Below are 17,355 nucleotides of genomic sequence, written 5' to 3'. Positions count from 1 at the left end.
ATTCTGTCATAATTTAAAACCAGAGTAGATAAAAAATCAGGAAGTTCTGATAAAAATCCTCCAGGCGGTTTTGGGGGGCGATAAATTATAACAAATATGATAGGTTGCAGCCCTCCAACTTTAAGAGTGAGAACTTCAAAGGAGCTAAATTCATCACAGCGTACTTGATGACATTTAAAATTTTTCCTATACACGCTCACTAGCCCACCACCACGACCACTGACCCTCGGTTGACTAAAGCAATCATATTGAGGCGGACACAGTTCAGCTAGCTGGCTATAGTCATTCATTTGCAACCAGGATTCAGTTAAAAACATAAAATCTAGATTTGCAGACAAGATAAAGTCATTTAAGATAAAAGTCTTACTTGAAAGTGATCTCACATTGAAGAGAGCCATTTTAAATGAGTTTGTTCTGGGTGCTGGAGTTGGTGCAGTTGTCCTAATCCTTAAGAGATTACTAATATTTCTGTGTGGGATGTGCACATTAAGGTTTACTGGTCAATGCGTGATGATGACAGGAATAGAAGTCTGTGGAACAGCGCTGGGAGCAGACGGCTTTACATGCCAGCAGGTGGAGACAGTTGTTTGTGGCAGTGAGGCAGAGATCTGTTCAGTGAGCGGTGGTGTGTCCAGGTGTGCTGCATGAATGATTAGTCATTCACGTAAGTCATGTGTGGACCGCACCACATGCTGTATGTGCGCAGCTAACATTTCTGAGCCACGTTTGTTTGGGTGAAGTCCGTCTGTCCTAAAAAGAGACATTCTTTGCAAGAAAATATTAAAATTATCCACATAACACACACGGTGAGCCCTGCAGGCGGACTGGAGCCAGTCGTGGAGGCCAAGGATTCTACTGAAGCGGCCAGCACCGCGACCAACTGTGGGAATGGGACCAGAGATAAAAACGGACTTTCCACACTGCTTTAAAAAGTTAAAAAGACGGTTAAAATCTGATTATATCAAGGTGTAGTCGGGGTGGGGAGGGTTTGCGGTTTGCGTCATCGGCACTTACTGGATCAGTCAACAGCCAAGTGTGAAGAGGCTGGGGTGAGGGCTAGCACCTTTAAATCTGAGGCCATGGTTCTCAGCAGGAAACCGATGGGGTGCTCACTCCAGGTAGGGAATAAGTTCTTACCCCAGTTACCCAAACTTTTGTTCCTACCCTCACCTATGGTCTTGAAGACTGGGTCATGAAAGAACGAGATAGCGGGTAGAAGCGGCTGAAATGGGATTTCTCAGGAGGGTGGCTGGCTCCATCCTTAGAGATAGGATGAGAAGCCAAGTCATCCGTGAGTAACTTGGAGTAGAGCCTTGTCTCCTTTGTGTAGAAAGGAGCCAGTTGAGGTGGTTCGGGCATCTAGTAAGGATGCCCCCTGGGGGCCTCCCTAGGGAGATGTTGTAGGCACATCCAGCCAGGAGGAGGCCTCGGGGGAAGACCCAGGACTAGGTGGATAGATTAAATCTCCGTGTTGACCTGGTAACGCCTTGGGATCCCCAGTCTAAGCTGGTTAATGTGGCTCTGGAAAGGGAGGTTTGGTGGAGCTGCTGCCCCAGCTAGTCTCTTGCTCTTCACTCTCTCTTTAACTCCTCCTCACTTCCTCCGACATCTTCTTCTGTTTCTTTTCAGCCACTGCCATGATAATAATACTGAGAATACCGAGCGAGCTTCTACAACAGAATTTACATTGTAAATTACTTACTCGTTGCTTCTTCTTATAGCTTGCTGAAGAGTCTTGTTGATGTGACGTGGTGCCGTAAAGCATTTCACCAGGGGTTTTCACTGTGTGAGGCGGGCCTCCCTGCAGGGGGGAGCTCCAAACAGTTTCAGGGGAGGCTCAGTGAATGGAAGTGAAACAATATTACATTATTTATTGCATTAGTTATCAAAAGGAGATCACATAGAATGGCCTGCATGTGTGAGAGTTTAGAGATGCAGTAGTTTTTGGGAACTGTTTCCCCCCCATCAGAGTAAGAAACTAATAAATGCCTGACAAACCTTTTTTTAAACTATATGGTATAATTATCCAAAGAAGGTTAAAGTAAAGGGACAGGCAACTGGACTTGGTTGAAGATACTAGAAGTTTGGTAATATTTAGTCAGAAGTTATGTCAAACAGCAATATTAGGCTATTTTAACTAAAATGTTGATATTCATTATCCCATAGGCGTTCAGGAATTGAGTGAAACTTACCAAGTAAACTAAAGTTGTGTTTGGGGGGCGCCATTTCCAAAACTTGGTCTGAGTGTAGGCCCGCAGTCATTGACTTTGAAAACACCTGCATTACAACATTATTGTGAAAGGTTTCCAGTCTGGGATTTTAAGATGAAATTACTACTTAATGTTGCTTTAAATGCACTGATCATTCAAATTAATGGAACTCGAGCGATATATCCATAACATACTTACTTAACAAAAATATACACAAAACAGAGGGTAAGTTTTTTCCTTTTACGTGTGAATTCATTAAATAAATGTAATATTCACTAAGGTTGGAAAAGTGGGTTGTAATGTTGCTGGATTTAATTGGGGTTTGGTGAATCAGACACACTCACCGCTGCTTTTAGTATGAAAAATGTCTAATCACATAAAGCGGAAGTGTGTAGAAAACATACCTGGCAGCAAGATGAAAACCTCTGTGCTCTTCCTCTTTTGGAAAGCTTTGGAGTCTAAAGTTAGCACAGTAAGCAGACATCAACAGACAGACAGACAGACTCCAGCTGTGAGTTGGTCTACTGAACTTAAACTTCTCTTTTCAGAAAATGTGAGAAAAACATATCTGGATCTGTGGAGGGTGGAAATGTTCCTGAAAATGTGACCGTGTTTGTGAGTATCTGATGTGCTTCTATCAGTAAATAACCGAATGTAGAGCACGCACATTAAAAAAACTCAATAAACTTTGGATTAAATGACAAACTGAAGGAAAAAGTCAGGCAAAAGATCATTTAATGTAACACAGCAACTTTTGGATTTAAGACAGATCTTCATCAGGCATTGTCAAATACACATCACAAAACACAACAAGCTATATACTGTATATAGACACAGACACATTCATCACTCAGGTGGTTGTGATCTGCACGAGTTAATCCTCTCAGACTGGACCAATCAGAGCAGAGCTGGATCAGACTCTAACATGCCACTATATGGACAAAACATGCCTCTCTCAACTAATTATACAACAATACAATTATACAAGAGATATTAAATCAAAGGTATCCAAAGATTTAGTAAAATTAAATACATAAATCATCTAAATATGAATCACTTATCATTACAACTACGTTGAAAAATAGTACAAGAAAAATAACGGAAAATAAATTATATTGTTTAAATGGCAAAAACAAGCATAAACTAGTGAAATGTAAACACAGCAAAACAGAACGTAGATGGTCACATTTCGTTGACAGAAGTTTTGAACATTTGCTGGAAGGTGCTGGTGGGTCTGTTAAAGGAGCAGTTTACAGCAACAACCTATAAAGTTGTACATAAACATCTCAGTTTTCTTAAAGACAGCAGTGACTGCAACTGTGAGTCAGTCAGTGCACCCCATTTACAAGACCTTGCACGAGTCCTTACTGATGCAGCCAGTGTTCAAATCCAGCCTGTGGCCCTTTGCTGCATGTCGCCCCCTATCTCTCTCCCTCCTTTGCTCTCTCTCCACTGTCCTAATAGCCAAAAATATCTTTTAAAAAAGTATTTATGATTACTGATATTAAAGAAGAGTAATAAGAAAGAACAAAACTTTACTAAACTAGTGATCTCAGGTTGTTGTTGTTGGCAGAGTAAATGCACCATGTAGGTTGATCAGAGATAGGAGGTTGTTCTTGATGTTTGAAAAATGACTCTTCAAGCCTTTGACTGGTTCATAGTTTGAGAAAACATGATTTACATAAGACTCTTTCAATTCAGAACCTTGACAGAGTTTCCTTTCTTTATAAATTACTCTACATCCTACATTTCTCTCAGAATTTCTAATAACACATTCCTCTGTCATCATTGAAGCTAAATACATACCAGAATAGTGCCTCTCTATCGCGATCTCAGTAGTACTGCTCTTGTAAGTCTTGTATTTCTCCATTAAATTATCCAGGTGCTGCAGATACAAACTGATGGCAGAATTGATCGCAGTCTGATGGTCTGATGCAGGTTTGCCAGTCTGAACATTCAGACGAGCTTCATGGATCAACATCTGGATGTGGAAGGAGGCTCCATTGACCCAGATTTTGAACCCACGGGTGCTCATCTGTCCGTCATGCAGCAGGGAGTTTCTGAGGATGGTGAGATGGTTGCTCAGCTGGGCTTCTAGTCTCCGTAATTCCTCAAGTAATCGTTGGTTATTGTTAATGAATGTCTGATGGCGCTTCAGATACTCTGATATTGTGTCCCGGACAGATGAGGCTTTCTCTTCACCAAATACACGTTGGAGCATGCTGTATGGAGTCTCAGTTGATTGGGTCCTGCTCAACATGCTGATCTCCATGATCATGGAAAGCACCAGCGCTCCAATTCCAACAGCATTTGGGATTACAGTCAATGCACCCAAACTAGATCCCAAGTTGTTGATGTAGTCTGGCACTTTGTTGACCAGCTCAGTAGAGTAGGCTACCAGCTGAGCGTTAGAGTCGGTACCCGAATATTTCAGTAGAGACTCATCTATGCCTATATCTGGTAAGAGGCATGGATGCTGTAAAGCAGTTTGATAATAATCAAGAGCAAACCTGTCATAGTCCTCTTGTGAGTATTCAGCGCCCATGTTTTTCACTTGACCTGTGAGGCTCAAAGTGTAAAGGTACCACGACCAACAGACTGAACACCAGGCAATTCAGAATGTTTGAACATGAAGTCTAGTCAGCTCCCTCATATACACCAGGGATGACTCGCCACTAACCAACCAGACTTCTAGAAAGTTAGGCGTATTTGTTGACTTTAGTCTAAATCCCAGTGTGTGGAAAGTCCAGGGACACCAACTGTGCCCCACAAATTTATATGTATAAGGTTACAATTCAAAAGCAAACCAAATACTAGTATTGCAGAGTGTTTCTTTATGTTCGTTCAAGTTTTTTATATACTAAAATAAAGAAAACCTTTCCAGAATCCACCTTTAGAAACAGGCACTAACAGTTATTATTACGTTGAATGAAGGTGAGAAAGAGATGAACACCAGGCAATTCAGAATATATTAAGATAAAGGCCACAGTTAGCTTTCTCAAATGTAGACTAATTGTAGATTAAAACAAAAATAAAACAAATAAGGTTAGCTCCAAACCCCCAAACTGGCAAATTAAAGCAAACGTTGCAAAAACTTGGAAGGAAATGGCGTTCCACCAATCTGGAAGAATCCTGCTTAATCTGGTAAGAGAGTCTTAAAACACGGCAAGGCTCTCCGTAATGCCAAAGCAGCCTCATCATTAATAGAGGAAAATAAAAACAACCCCAGGTTTCTTTTCAGCGCTGTAACCAGACACAGCTCTATTCTAATTATCAGAGACAAACTCCATCACCTCCTGCCCTCAACTGGTATCAATTTATCTCCAAAGTCAGGAATCTTAAAAACATTTGTAAAACCTGATATTTCTAGACTGCTTTGCTCCCGTTAATGTTCTACTAACTTCTTCATCCAAACCATCAACCTGCCTCTTCTCTTGGACCCCATCCCAACTGTGCTGCTTAAAGAAGTTTTACCCTTAGTACCTCTTCACTAGACATGATCAATCTGTCAAAGCAGTCTCTCCCGACTTTTGAACTACTATATTCATAACAGCAGCAAGCAGTATGGTTTTTACAAAGCATATATCGTTTCTTAACACCACTGGCTGGAATAAAACAATAAAGCAAGTAAATCCCAACTTTTGAACTACTGTATTTCTACACATGTATTTAAGAGAAGTATTCAGTATTTTTACAAACCGTTGCGTAACACCACTCTCTACTGACGCGTCCAAGCATCACTGGCAGCAGCTCCCGGAGTTTCTTTCTGTAAGTTTCACATTGCTGTGCTGCTTCAGCAGATGCTTCAATAAATGACATGAAGAATTGTTTGCGGACGACAATGTTCTTTGCATCTTAGACTGTGATAGATAGTGGCAGTAGCTACTTCCAGCTGTGGAAAGAACACCTCTCTCCCTTGTTCTCCATTCTTCCTTTAGCTTTTTGGCTAACAGCTGACTTGAACAACATAAGGTCCGGTGCCGCTGACCTGCAGCACAGTCACGCATTCACTTCAAGGATGGTGTATTGAGAAAGGCAGTAACGCAGCGTTACTTGGATTAGCAACAGTAATAACATTACTGTTTTAGAAAAGTAAAGTAGTTACTGGGAAAAGTGTTACAACCCCCTGTTGGTCTAGGGGAGTGGGGGCCATAAACATATAGGCAAAAACTGGTATAATTCTTAAAAAGGTAACTTATTTGGTAACCGGGGATGCAGACAGTTAACAACAAACAAAAGGAGGGTGGATGAGGGTGCTGTGAAAACAAGTTAAAATAAAGGGAGGTCCTCAAAAGGAGGACTGGACCCAACTATATATTTAAACAGAGTTAATTCTTACTACAAAAACACAAAGGGCACAGCACCCACTACACCTGATGAAAACTAACACAAGATACTACGTGTGGCGGTCAGTGTGGACTCTGGCCCTAATTCCACCCTTTTGTTAACCACAAGCTGGTGAATGCACACAAATCAAAAATACTCAAAGATACTGTGATTACTGGCTACTAAACATAACCACCAACAGACTACCACAGACCTAAGTGAATTTCTCCACTAAACACAATGCAGAGCTAACTAACAAGATACACAGTCAATACAAGCGGCACACAAGTCAATTGGCTGTGACAAGCTGCCTCGAGCAACTGCTGGGCTCTTCTTATGAGCAGGAGGTAATCCGGATGTGGTGACCAGCCATTGGTTGAGCGGGAACAGAGGGAACCAATGGGTGGGACTGAGGTCAGCAACCCAGAAACCAAGAAGTAGCCGGGTCTTCTTTCCACAGGGACACACAGCCTACTTGGTAGAGGTGAGACAGAAAAGGGGGAAACACAAAGGTGACAGCGACAGCCGTGAAAAAAGTAATATTATTACAGTAACGCGTACTGGACAACACTGTAGGAGACAACAAAAGAACTGTGGCCTAGTTTCATCCAGCAGGTGAAAGTTAAAGTGGAGAAATTATCATTATTGAACCCAACGCTTGTGATGTGTCGCAGAGTTTAATAGTGCTGATGCTGAAGAGAATGTCATTAGCCAGGTTGCCAGGCCATAATGAATAACATAAAAAATAAAAAATGAATGATCAAAATACGAAGGGCTTCCCTCCTCTGTGGTGTTGAACATGATTGCTGGAGTAGGTCCACTTGGCTCCTAGGATACAACAGATACATTTGAGTTAGTAGGTGAAACTTAATTATAAGCAATAAATAGTTTTGATTTATTAACTTTGATGTTTAACATCATCTAAAGGATGGAAGTAATGTTGACCTGTGGACGTTTGTGGAACTACATATGACAAGGCCTCTTTGAAGTAAAGTAGATTGGAAATATTTTTGTTGAATTGAAGGTTTAAGGTTATTTAGTGTGTTTCATTTATCATGACATATGTGTGTGTTAGAGTGACACAGTTATCCTATCATACATATATAAAGCATATGGCTGCACAATAGTTGTCTAAAAGAAAGTTTTCCCTACACTGGGGTTAAAATACTGGGCTTCCTGCACACCCCTACGTTCAACATCTCTTGAAGAACTCTTTCTTCTCATAGGTTCTTTGAATGAAAAGGGTTCTTAGAGGAGCCCTTAGTTTTAAAAACAACCTTTGAAAACCCTTTCAATAAAAAAGGGTTTTTCAGGAGCAATAGGTTCTTGGTGGAACCTCAGCCCCTAGAGAAGAACCCTTTTGGAACCCTTATTTCTAAGACTGAGGAGAGAAAAAAACATAGAGGGTTATGTAATCTGTCTTGTTTGAAGATCGATTGTCGTGTTTTAATTTTTATTCTGGAAAGTACCAAAATGATAGCAGTGACGCTAGGGGCCTTCTCAGGTTAAATTTTTAGTCAATTTGGACAGGATTGTCTCCGGCACCTTGGATCAGTTTTGTCTCTGATAGTTTGAAAATTGCTAGGTATAATTTGTATTTATTATGGTCTATTCAAAAACTAGTTTGATCTTATTTTCCAACATTTAATACTTTTAAGAACTTGGTTGCATTTAACAATCAGACGATTCTCTAATATTCCTTTTGAATATCCGTCCTGGTATTTGATATTTTCCCCATAATTTGGCTTAGCATACATTCACTACTTTCTTACTATGTGTTTCTTTTATTTTGATGCATTGTAAATCCATTTATATATTCACTTTTTGTAATAAATATATTTATGAACATAAGTCAAACCCAGTGATGATTTTTTTCATTAATGTATTTGTATAAGGGGAAACCATTCTCTGCCACCACACTGACAATAATCATAGGACAAATAATTCTAATTCTTGCAGCTGGTGTCAAGCAGGAACATGGAGGCAGCAGGAAGCACGCAGACCCCACAGGTTTGGAGCCAGAAACACCTGCAGAAAGCACAAAACTAGGGAAGAAAGATGTTTAGTTAGTAACGTGCATTAATTGGATGAGTATGCATTTAGATGGAGAGGGAGAGAGGAGCTTATTGGAAGTCCCCCAGTAGTCTAGGCCTATAGCAAGTAACTTTACTTACGTAATTTAAATCACAAATAAGTAAAGTAGTAATTTTAATCCAAACCATGACCTTTTAATAAACCTAATTACGTGGTTTTGTTGCCTAAACATAACCGAGCAGATTTGGTGCCTAAAGCAAACCAAATTGCGACATTTCACAACGTTACCCACTAGTTTTATTTTGAAAGTCTAATCAGATGTTGCATATTTATTGTCCACAAAAAACGCAGATTGATATAAAGCACTCAATGCACATAGAAGCACTCTACAATACTTTTATGTGGTTTGAATTTGAATCAACCTAACTTTGCAGACGCCTGGCTGGTTCATCGTGTTTGAGGGAGTTGAGTGGATTTCATGTTCATGCATTCTGAATTGCACAAATGCTGAATCTCTCTCCTCCTCTCTCCTCACCATTTACCTTCAATACTGACAGAACAACATTGCCATCCTTTTAGAGCCACACTGCTAACATGGCTAAAAACAAATAAATATTTTGCTTTGCATTTGCTCATTTGGCTTCTCTGTCTTTAGTTGAGGCAAATATTTGCTTTTAGCTCTAAACTTATGGACCTTGGACCCAGGAACATCATTGAAAGATCAACAGACATGCTTAACTTAACTGGAGTTAAGAGAGATCAGGGGAAAGAGAACACACAGTAGGCCAAAAAAGTTCCACATGGAGATATAAAATAAAAGTAATGGTAGTGGTAATAAAACAAATATCAATAAAAATAAACAATAGTGATGGTGGATATAGTAATAATAGGACTAACCTGCTGCTAGGACTTTTTTCGTATCAGCTCTGCCAAGGTTCCAAGCAAGCTGAGGCGATACTAAAATGTGAGGTGAAAAACATCGTCACTATTCACTGCATCATCATTGCGCGCGCCGAGATGTAACCGTATTGCTTAGATTATAAACTCTCAGCGATTCTAGATTTCGAATATTGACAGGGATGGCGGAACAAAAATTTGCTTGAAAGTTGAGATCCACAAGCCTGTGCCAACCCGCGGGAGGAGCTGGCGAGGCCGCTTATTTGCTTTTATTTTATATAATTCTTATTTATGGATCAATATACCAAAGCAAACGTCTGCTACAGACGATGTAGCTTGTTCTGATTACATAAGATTACATTAAAAAAAATGTTTTAAGTGGTACTTAATTTATATTCCTCCTATTGTTTACTCATGATTTCCCAAACCGGAAACCGGCTTAGCTTGGCAAGGCAAGTTTATTTGTATAGCACATTTCAAAAACAAGGTAATTCAAAGTGCTTTACATAAAACATAAAAGCAATACAGGGAAATATAAAAATTTTGAAGCAACATAGGGAAATTGATAAGATAATAAAAGTTAGAGTGCAGTGTACAATCAGGGTTAAAAGAGTTAAATGGAAAATAAAAACAGGCTGAGGGGTTGAGCAAATAATTGAGTTACAATTATTTTGAAAAGAGAATAAACAGAGAAGTACACTTAATCTGCTCTCTCTAGCTAGTCTGTACTCGGGTCCATCTTTGGGTCCACTGAAACTCCAAAAACCCTCGGACACTACAGAGAAACCAGGACATGTCTGTCCACAGGCCACTTTGATCCAGTTATACTCTGGACCCACCTGCGACAGTCAAAGTTACAGTGCAGTGTAAGTTATCAATCTACTAGTTAAAGACAGTGGTAAATAATTAATTAAATTTAATTAAAAGCAATGGTAAAAAGAAAAGTCTTCAGTCTTAATTTAAAAGAACTGAGAGTTTCAGCAGACCTGCAGTTATCTGGGAGTTTGTTCCAGATATATGGAGCATAATAACTGAACGCTGCTTCTCCTTGTTTAGTTTTGACTCTGGGGACAGAAAGCAGACCTGATCCCAGACGACCTGAGATGTCTGGATGGTTCATAACGAAGCAGAAGATCAGAAATGTATTTTGGCCCTAAACCATTTAGTGCTTTATAAACTAACAGCAGGATTTTGAAATCAATTCTTTGACATACAGGAAGCCAATGTAAAGACCTCAGAACTGGAGTGATGTGATCCACCTTTTTGGTCTTAGTGAGGACTCGAGCAGCAGCGTTCTGAATCAGCTGCAGCTGTCTGATGGATTTCTTAGGGAGCCCTGTAAGGACACTGTTACAGTAGTCGAGTCGACTGAAGATAAATGCATAGAAAAGCTTTTCCAGGTCCTGCTGAGACATAAGTCCTTTAATCCTTGATATATTCTTCAGGTGATAGTAGGCTGACTTTGTAATTGTGTTAATATGGCTCCTCAATTTCAGGTCTGAGTCCATGACTATACCAAGATTTCTGGCTTGATTTGTGGTTCTTAACTTTACAGATTGAAGTCGAGCACTGACTTCAATCGTTCCTCCCTGGCTCCAAAAACAATAACTAACTAAATTCTGGCACATCCAATCTTTGACCTGCTCAATACAGCTACTCAGTGCCTGTATGGGATCATAGTCCCCTGGTGAAATGGTTATGTAAATCTGTGTGTCATCTGCATAATTATGGTAACATATTTTGTTGTTTTTCATAATCTGAGCCAGTGGAAGCATGTAAATGTTAAACAAAGGTCCCAGAATGGAGCCTTGGGGAACTCCACATGTCATTTTTGTCAGCTCAGATGTGTGATTACCTATAGACACAAAGTAGTCCCTGTCCTTTAAGTAGGATTCAAACCATTTTAGTACTGTGCCAGAAAGTCCAACCCAGTTTTCAAGTCTGTCTAGTAATATGTTGTGGTCGACCGTGTCGAATGCAGCACTGAGATCCAATAATACTAAGACTGAAATTCTGCCACTGTCAGTGTTTAAATGGATGTCATTGAAGACCTTAACAAGAGCCGTCTCAGTGCTGTGGTGTGGTCGAAAACCTTACTGGAAGACATCAAAACAGTTATTTAGTGCCAAGAAAGCACTGAACTGTTGAAAAACAGCCTTTTCAATGATTTTACTTAAAAATGGGAGATTTGATATGGAAATTGCAAATTGCTGCATTATAGTAATTCATTTTACTCCCACAGACACCCCAGGAGAGCTGCCCCAGTGCCAGATGGGAAACAGGAAGGTGGACAACATGTGTTTCATGATCTCGTGCACCAACTGGTACTAAACTGATCCTGGTACAGCAGGTTAATGAACCTGTGGGAGAAGCTGGGACGTGTGAAGTTTGAGTTGTTGTTCTGGGACAGACGGTGCATTCATGAACCTGCCAAAAAACCCAAATGAAGTCCTTTGTGCTTGCTGCATTGTTCCACTGCTGCTCTTAAGAGGAAATCTTCTTTGGAAAATGCTGAATTGTTAATGAGCAGTTAGATTAGTGCACCTCTTTAATGCTGACTGTTGCTAGTGTGTAAACTTTTTCACCTGTTGTTTTTAGGATGAGATGCTATACCAATTTTACAGCTCCATGAATAGAAATGGATGAATCCTGTAATCTGCTGAGTCTGAAAGGAAAGCATACATGCAACATCATGCAATGCGTAACAAATTTGAGCTCTTACATTCAGTATTAGCAAAGGAGACGACGATGATGGCTGCTTCGCTCTATTAAAAACACATTTCCCATAAACTCTCTGGCTTCCTCTTGCAAAGAAGGTGTTCCTACTTGTACAACCTTCCTAGAACTTGTCTACATGCATTTGCTTTTTCTCTTGTACTGAACTGGATTAACACGTTTGAAGTGCTCCACCTGCACTCAAAAGTCATAAAGCAAAAGTACCTTTCTGCAATAAACACAGGATGATGATTTTCTACCGACTCTTACCCAGAAGCACACAATGAAAAACAAAGTCTTAAATATGTTATATCAGTAAATGATAATTAGGGCAATATGTATGAAAATGTGTGTTTTTAATAAGCTTCCTGTAAAACCAAGAAATGCACCAGTCAGTAATAAACAAAAAAAAGCTGAAAATGTCTGCTGTTGTGCGGTATATCCATTTCATATCTATACACTAAATATGAGGCTTTCGTCAGCCAGTTAGCGTAGCTTAGCTGTTCAAAGACATTTTACAAATAAAACAAACCATATAACAGGTTAATCATTGAGCTTCACAAGTGCTGGTCGTTGGATCTGGTTACTTTTGGACAGAGCCAGGCCAGCTGTTTCCCCCTATTTCCAATCTATATGCTAAGCTAAGCTAGCTGGTGGCTGGCTCCAGCTTATTTACCGACGAGAGTGATATCAGTATGAACATCTGACTCTGTAAGAACGCAAATATGTGTATTTCCCACAATGTCCAACTTGGCACATATTCCCACATAATTTATTTCCAAGAAGAAGAAAAGGGGGAGACACCAAGCGTACCACTAACTCTTGCAAATGCTGGTTCAGTGAAAGAGGTGTCAGTTTCCTTTGTCCTTTTTAAATGAATAAACTGACCAGGTAAATACATGTTAGATAGAAGCAATTATTCCATATACTAACTCTCCAAAAGCCAATTCAGTCATAAAAAGATGAGAAGAAAACGCAAACATTTAATATATGAGTCAGATATTGTTTGCCATGCTGTAAACAAAGGATTACAGCAAAAGTACTCCAATGATTACACCTGAATGTACTTCCCTTCATGCTTTGGGGAGGTATAAGGGGCTTTTTGCCTCGATTTCTGATAGGACAGATGGAGACAGACGAGAAATTAGAGAAATGCAGCAAAGGGCAGCACTGGACTCGACTGGAACCCCGGCAACTGCGATAAGGACCCAGCCTTGTACATGGGGCACATGCTTTACCAGCTGTGCTAACCACGCCCAAAGTTTAAGCTCTTTATTTAAAGACGCCGTGTGGAGTTTTTATTGTACACACACACACACACACACACACACACACACACACACACACACTTTTTATTTAAAACATTCTCACCAAAAAACGATGCAGCGCCGTCACCACATATAGAAAGTGCAGCAGATGTTGTATGGCACTGGAAAACTAAAAAGGTCAAGTGGCAGGTTGCAGGCAAGAGTTTGTGCATTAAAGTAGTTAACTTGTTAACTTACAGTTTGGGATCAGGGCCGCGCCTCAACCACACCTCCAGACACCTGTCAATCCGGCTTACCTGGTTCTTCACTCCTGAGACAGATCCCACACACCGTGTCTCCTTCTCCCCGGCCCTCAACATGTCCGTACCTGACCGGCCTAAATGAACAACTTCCTCCACCACCTCACATCCATCCTCAACATAAAATACTTCCTCATTTAAATAAACTCTTAAAAATCACATTGTTGTTGTGTGGTCCTTGCAAGTGAACATACTCATCTCTATATGCTCATTCCATGGTACCCCTTTTTTCCATGATATCCCAGGGTACCCATAGTGTTTAGTAAGTAATATTTTAACTCCTCCAGTACATTCAAACTGCAGCCTGCTGCACACAGTCACTCTACATATAATCGATACTGGAATGAAACACACCCTGTGTTACAGGTGCTGCAACAGGGTTGAGCAGAGGACTGATAAAGCTCCACCTCTCACCTGAGACAAACCAGGGAACAGTTTTTGTTCTTCCTCAGTACAGAGAGACACAGAGTAAAAAACAGCCGATCAGATTCACCTTCAGACCAAACTAACAACTTCCTCTGAGTGAGTTCAGCTACAGGAGAGAAAAGTGGAAAACTACAACACTGCTGCTTCAACCTGCTGACGCTCCACACACTGAAGGTGAATTTGACTAAAAACACGACTCAGAGTGAAAGTTAGTAGAGGAGGGAGGGGAGCCATGACTGACTGTACTTTCTGTCTGCTTTCAGCTTCAGAGACAAAATGGCTTCCAGATCAGGGGAGGATCTCTGCTGTCCGGTCTGTCAGGAGGTCTTCAGAGATCCTGTTCTTCTGTCATGTAGCCACAGCTTCTGTAAAGTCTGTCTGAAGAGCTGGTGGAGAGAAAAACAAGCACCTGAGTGTCCAGTTTGTAACAGAAGATCTTCAAGGTCAGAACCACCTTGTAACCTGGTGTTAAAGAACCTGTGTGAGGCCTTCTTACAGGAGAGAGATCAGAGAGCTTCAGAGGCTCTCTGCAGTCTGCACTCTGAGAAACTCAAACTCTTCTGTCTGGACCATCAGCAGCCAGTGTGTGTCGTCTGCAGAGATTCAGAAAAACACAGCGACCACAGATTCAGACCCGTCGATGAAGCTGCACGACAACACAAGAAGGAACTTCAGGAAACTCTGGAGCCCTTAAAGGAGAAGTTAAAGGTTTGTGAACAAGTTAAAGTGAAGTTTGATCAAACAGCAGAACACATGAACGTCCAGGCCCGACACACAGAGAGGCAGATTAAGGAGCAGTTTAAGAAGCTTCAGCAGTTTCTAGAGGAGGAAGAGGAGGCCAGGATGGCTGCACTGAGGGAGGAAGAGGAGCAGAAGAGTCAGATGATGAAGGAGAAGATGGAGGCTCTGAGCAGAGAGATAGCAGCTCTTTCAGACACAGTCAGAGCCACAGAGGAGGAGCTGAGAGCTGAAGACGTCTCATTCCTGCTCAACTACAAGGCTGCAGTGGAAAGAGTCCAGCAGCGCCCCCTGCTGGATGATCCACAGCTGCCCTCAGGAGCTCTGATAGACCAGGCCAAACACCTGGGCAACCTGACCTTCAACATCTGGAACAAGATGAAGGACATGGTCTCCTACACTCCTCTCATTCTGGACCCAAACACTGCTCATCCAAGACTCATCCTGTCTGAAGATCTGACCAGTGTGAGACAAGGAGAGGAACAGCAGCTTCCTGACAATCCAGAGAGGTTTGATTATTATAACTACTCTGTCTTGGGCTCTGAGGGCTTTAACTCAGGGACTCACAGCTGGGAAGTCGAGTTTGATGACAGTACAGACTGGATAATTGGTATGTCAGCAGAGTCTGCTCAGAGGAAGGGAGACATACGGACTGGATTATGGGGAATCTGGTTCTATGAAGGTAAATACTTAACATGGTCACCATCAGCTCCAGACACTGTTCTCAGCAGGCAGAAGAAGCCCCAGAGGATCAGAGTGAATCTGGACTGGAACAGAGGAAAGCTGTCGTTCTCTGATCCTGATACTAACACACACATACACACCTTCACACACACTTTCACTGAGAGGATGTTTCTATTCATTCACACTGGGGGTGAAGTGAAGCTGTCAGCAGTGAAGGTCTGTGTGACAGTGGAACAGAGCAGTTAGAGATAAAGAGGATGATTATATTCATGATGTTGTTGATTTCTTAAAGGGAAAAGTCTCTGAATTTATCCTGTTAAGCTGCACCTGTCCTCCTGCTGTCTCATTATTCCAAACATCTCTTTATTTTCTTTCACTTCTTGTTTGTGTTTTACTGTTATTTAGTTTGACAGTCTGCTTTTGTTTCTATTGTTCACCCTAAATGTGTAAAATTATTTCTCTTTGAGACACACCAGATCTTTATGTTTGGTTGGTTTAGCGGGTTTTATTTTATTTTTGTTTGTTTTTTTACAAGGATCAATTTATTATTATTATTTTTCAGAGTATAGCATGACCTACTGAACAACAAAGCTGGAAGTTTGGGGGAATACTTTATAAATCTTCTGGGATTTTACAACCAATTGTCACTCCCATATTGACCCCCTGGCATCAGTTTTCAACGCACTGAGAAGCCCTTTAGAATCGTTGAACGCTAAATGTAGGCCAAAAATAACTAACTAATAGTCAAAATAAGAAGGTAGAGGTGTGCGTCAGACACCCAACCTCCACCCGGGAGACTGGTGTTTGTGTCTCGTGTGACAGAAATAGTCAATATGGATTTTTTTGTAGTTAAGAAAGTAACCTTAGGTAACTTAGGAACCTAACATAGACAACTAGCCTCTTCACCTGCCTCAGCAAGTCGTCCCTTGACTTTCTACAAATTGTCAGAAACTCTGCTGCAAATCCGTTGACCAGGTCTAACCGGACGAAAACACATAACACCAATCCTGTCTTTGTTACGTTGGCTACCTGTCAGGTTCAGGGCATAGTATAAGATGCTTGACTTTACATATAGAGCCTTGGTCAGGCATCTATATACATCTGACCTGTTTCACCCGTTTACCACCGCTAGGCCACTTTGGTCTTCATACCAGCTGGTTGTTCTGCGTGCGTGTTTGAAAACTAAAGTGATGGCCCCAACCCTGTGGAACACCCTTAGACCCACACTCTGGTCTCTGTTAGTGCCTTTTAAAAACATCTTTGAGTAGGCCGTTGTCTGGCAATGTGCTATTTGATGTGTGCAAATGTGTGTCTTTTAAGGTCCATTAATGCATTTGTTTTATTGACTGACTATTTTATGGTTTTTATGCTGTTTGTTGCTTTCATTTAATTTATGTTTCTGTATTATTGCTGTCTATTATGCATAGTTATATTATTTTACTTCTTTGAAGTTCTTTGTGAGTTTGCTCTGTAAAAGGTGCTAAATTAAAGAAATTGTACTTACTAATTTTAACACAAACTATGAGGTTTTCTTAAACCTAGCCAAATTGCGACATTTCAGAATGTGTTGGGGTTTTATCCATCTCACAGCTGAGGCAGTTGTAGATGATCGTTTTGATGTCCCGACACTGGTACACTTAGTGGGAATTATTTAACTAAATACATAAGGTAATATACATAAATAGGCTTATTATTAGATGGAGCAAGTGCAGTTAAATTTATTACAAATGTGGAGTAGTATAAAGGCTTAAAGGCAAG

General features: G+C 40.8%; 2 protein-coding genes and 1 long non-coding RNA gene across 3 annotated transcripts in view; 2 read left to right on the top strand and 1 right to left on the bottom strand.

The window, feature by feature from the left end:
* The window catches only part of LOC123956953, a 22,989-nt gene extending 10,387 nt beyond the window's left edge, over positions 1 to 12,602 (top strand). Inside the window, exon 3 of the long non-coding RNA XR_006821682.1 lies at positions 11,710 to 12,602. This is a non-coding gene — a long non-coding RNA (uncharacterized LOC123956953). The remainder of the gene's footprint in view (positions 1 to 11,709) is intronic.
* On the bottom strand, positions 2,941 to 6,357 carry LOC123956952. Its single transcript, XM_046029526.1, has 2 exons — positions 4,017 to 6,357; positions 2,941 to 3,473 (listed from the first exon to the last, which is right to left on the bottom strand). Exons 1-2 carry the CDS (start codon positions 4,753 to 4,755, stop codon positions 3,448 to 3,450), a joined length of 765 nt encoding a protein of 254 aa, XP_045885482.1. The 5' UTR covers positions 4,756 to 6,357; the 3' UTR covers positions 2,941 to 3,447.
* A 1,629-nt stretch (positions 12,603 to 14,231) lies between the features above and the next one.
* LOC123987593 (nuclear factor 7, brain-like) lies at positions 14,232 to 16,044 on the top strand. The gene is made up of 2 exons (XM_046076602.1): positions 14,232 to 14,349; positions 14,439 to 16,044. The coding sequence occupies exon 2, from the start codon at positions 14,452 to 14,454 to the stop codon at positions 15,841 to 15,843; it is 1,392 nt and encodes a 463-aa protein (XP_045932558.1). The 5' UTR covers positions 14,232 to 14,349; positions 14,439 to 14,451; the 3' UTR covers positions 15,844 to 16,044.
* Positions 16,045 to 17,355: the final 1,311 nt, after the last annotated feature.

Source organism: Micropterus dolomieu, linkage group LG18, assembly GCF_021292245.1.
Source record: "Micropterus dolomieu isolate WLL.071019.BEF.003 ecotype Adirondacks linkage group LG18, ASM2129224v1, whole genome shotgun sequence".
In the NCBI taxonomy this organism is placed as follows: Eukaryota; Metazoa; Chordata; class Actinopteri; order Centrarchiformes; family Centrarchidae; genus Micropterus; species Micropterus dolomieu.
Note: the sequence above shows the minus strand (reverse complement) of the source record. Positions and strands in the feature narration are given on the sequence as shown.

Excerpts from the sequence above, each read along its gene's own strand:
- LOC123956952 (XM_046029526.1), bottom strand. The coding sequence starts at position 4,755 with ATGGGCGCTGAATACTCACAAGAGGACTATGACAGGTTTGCTCTTGAT. Across the intron at positions 3,474-4,016 it reads GATAGAGAGGCACTATTCTG|GTTGTTGCTGTAAACTGCTC; the intron begins GTATGTATTTAG and ends ACAACTTTATAG.
- LOC123987593 (XM_046076602.1), top strand. The coding sequence starts at position 14,452 with ATGGCTTCCAGATCAGGGGAGGATCTCTGCTGTCCGGTCTGTCAGGAG.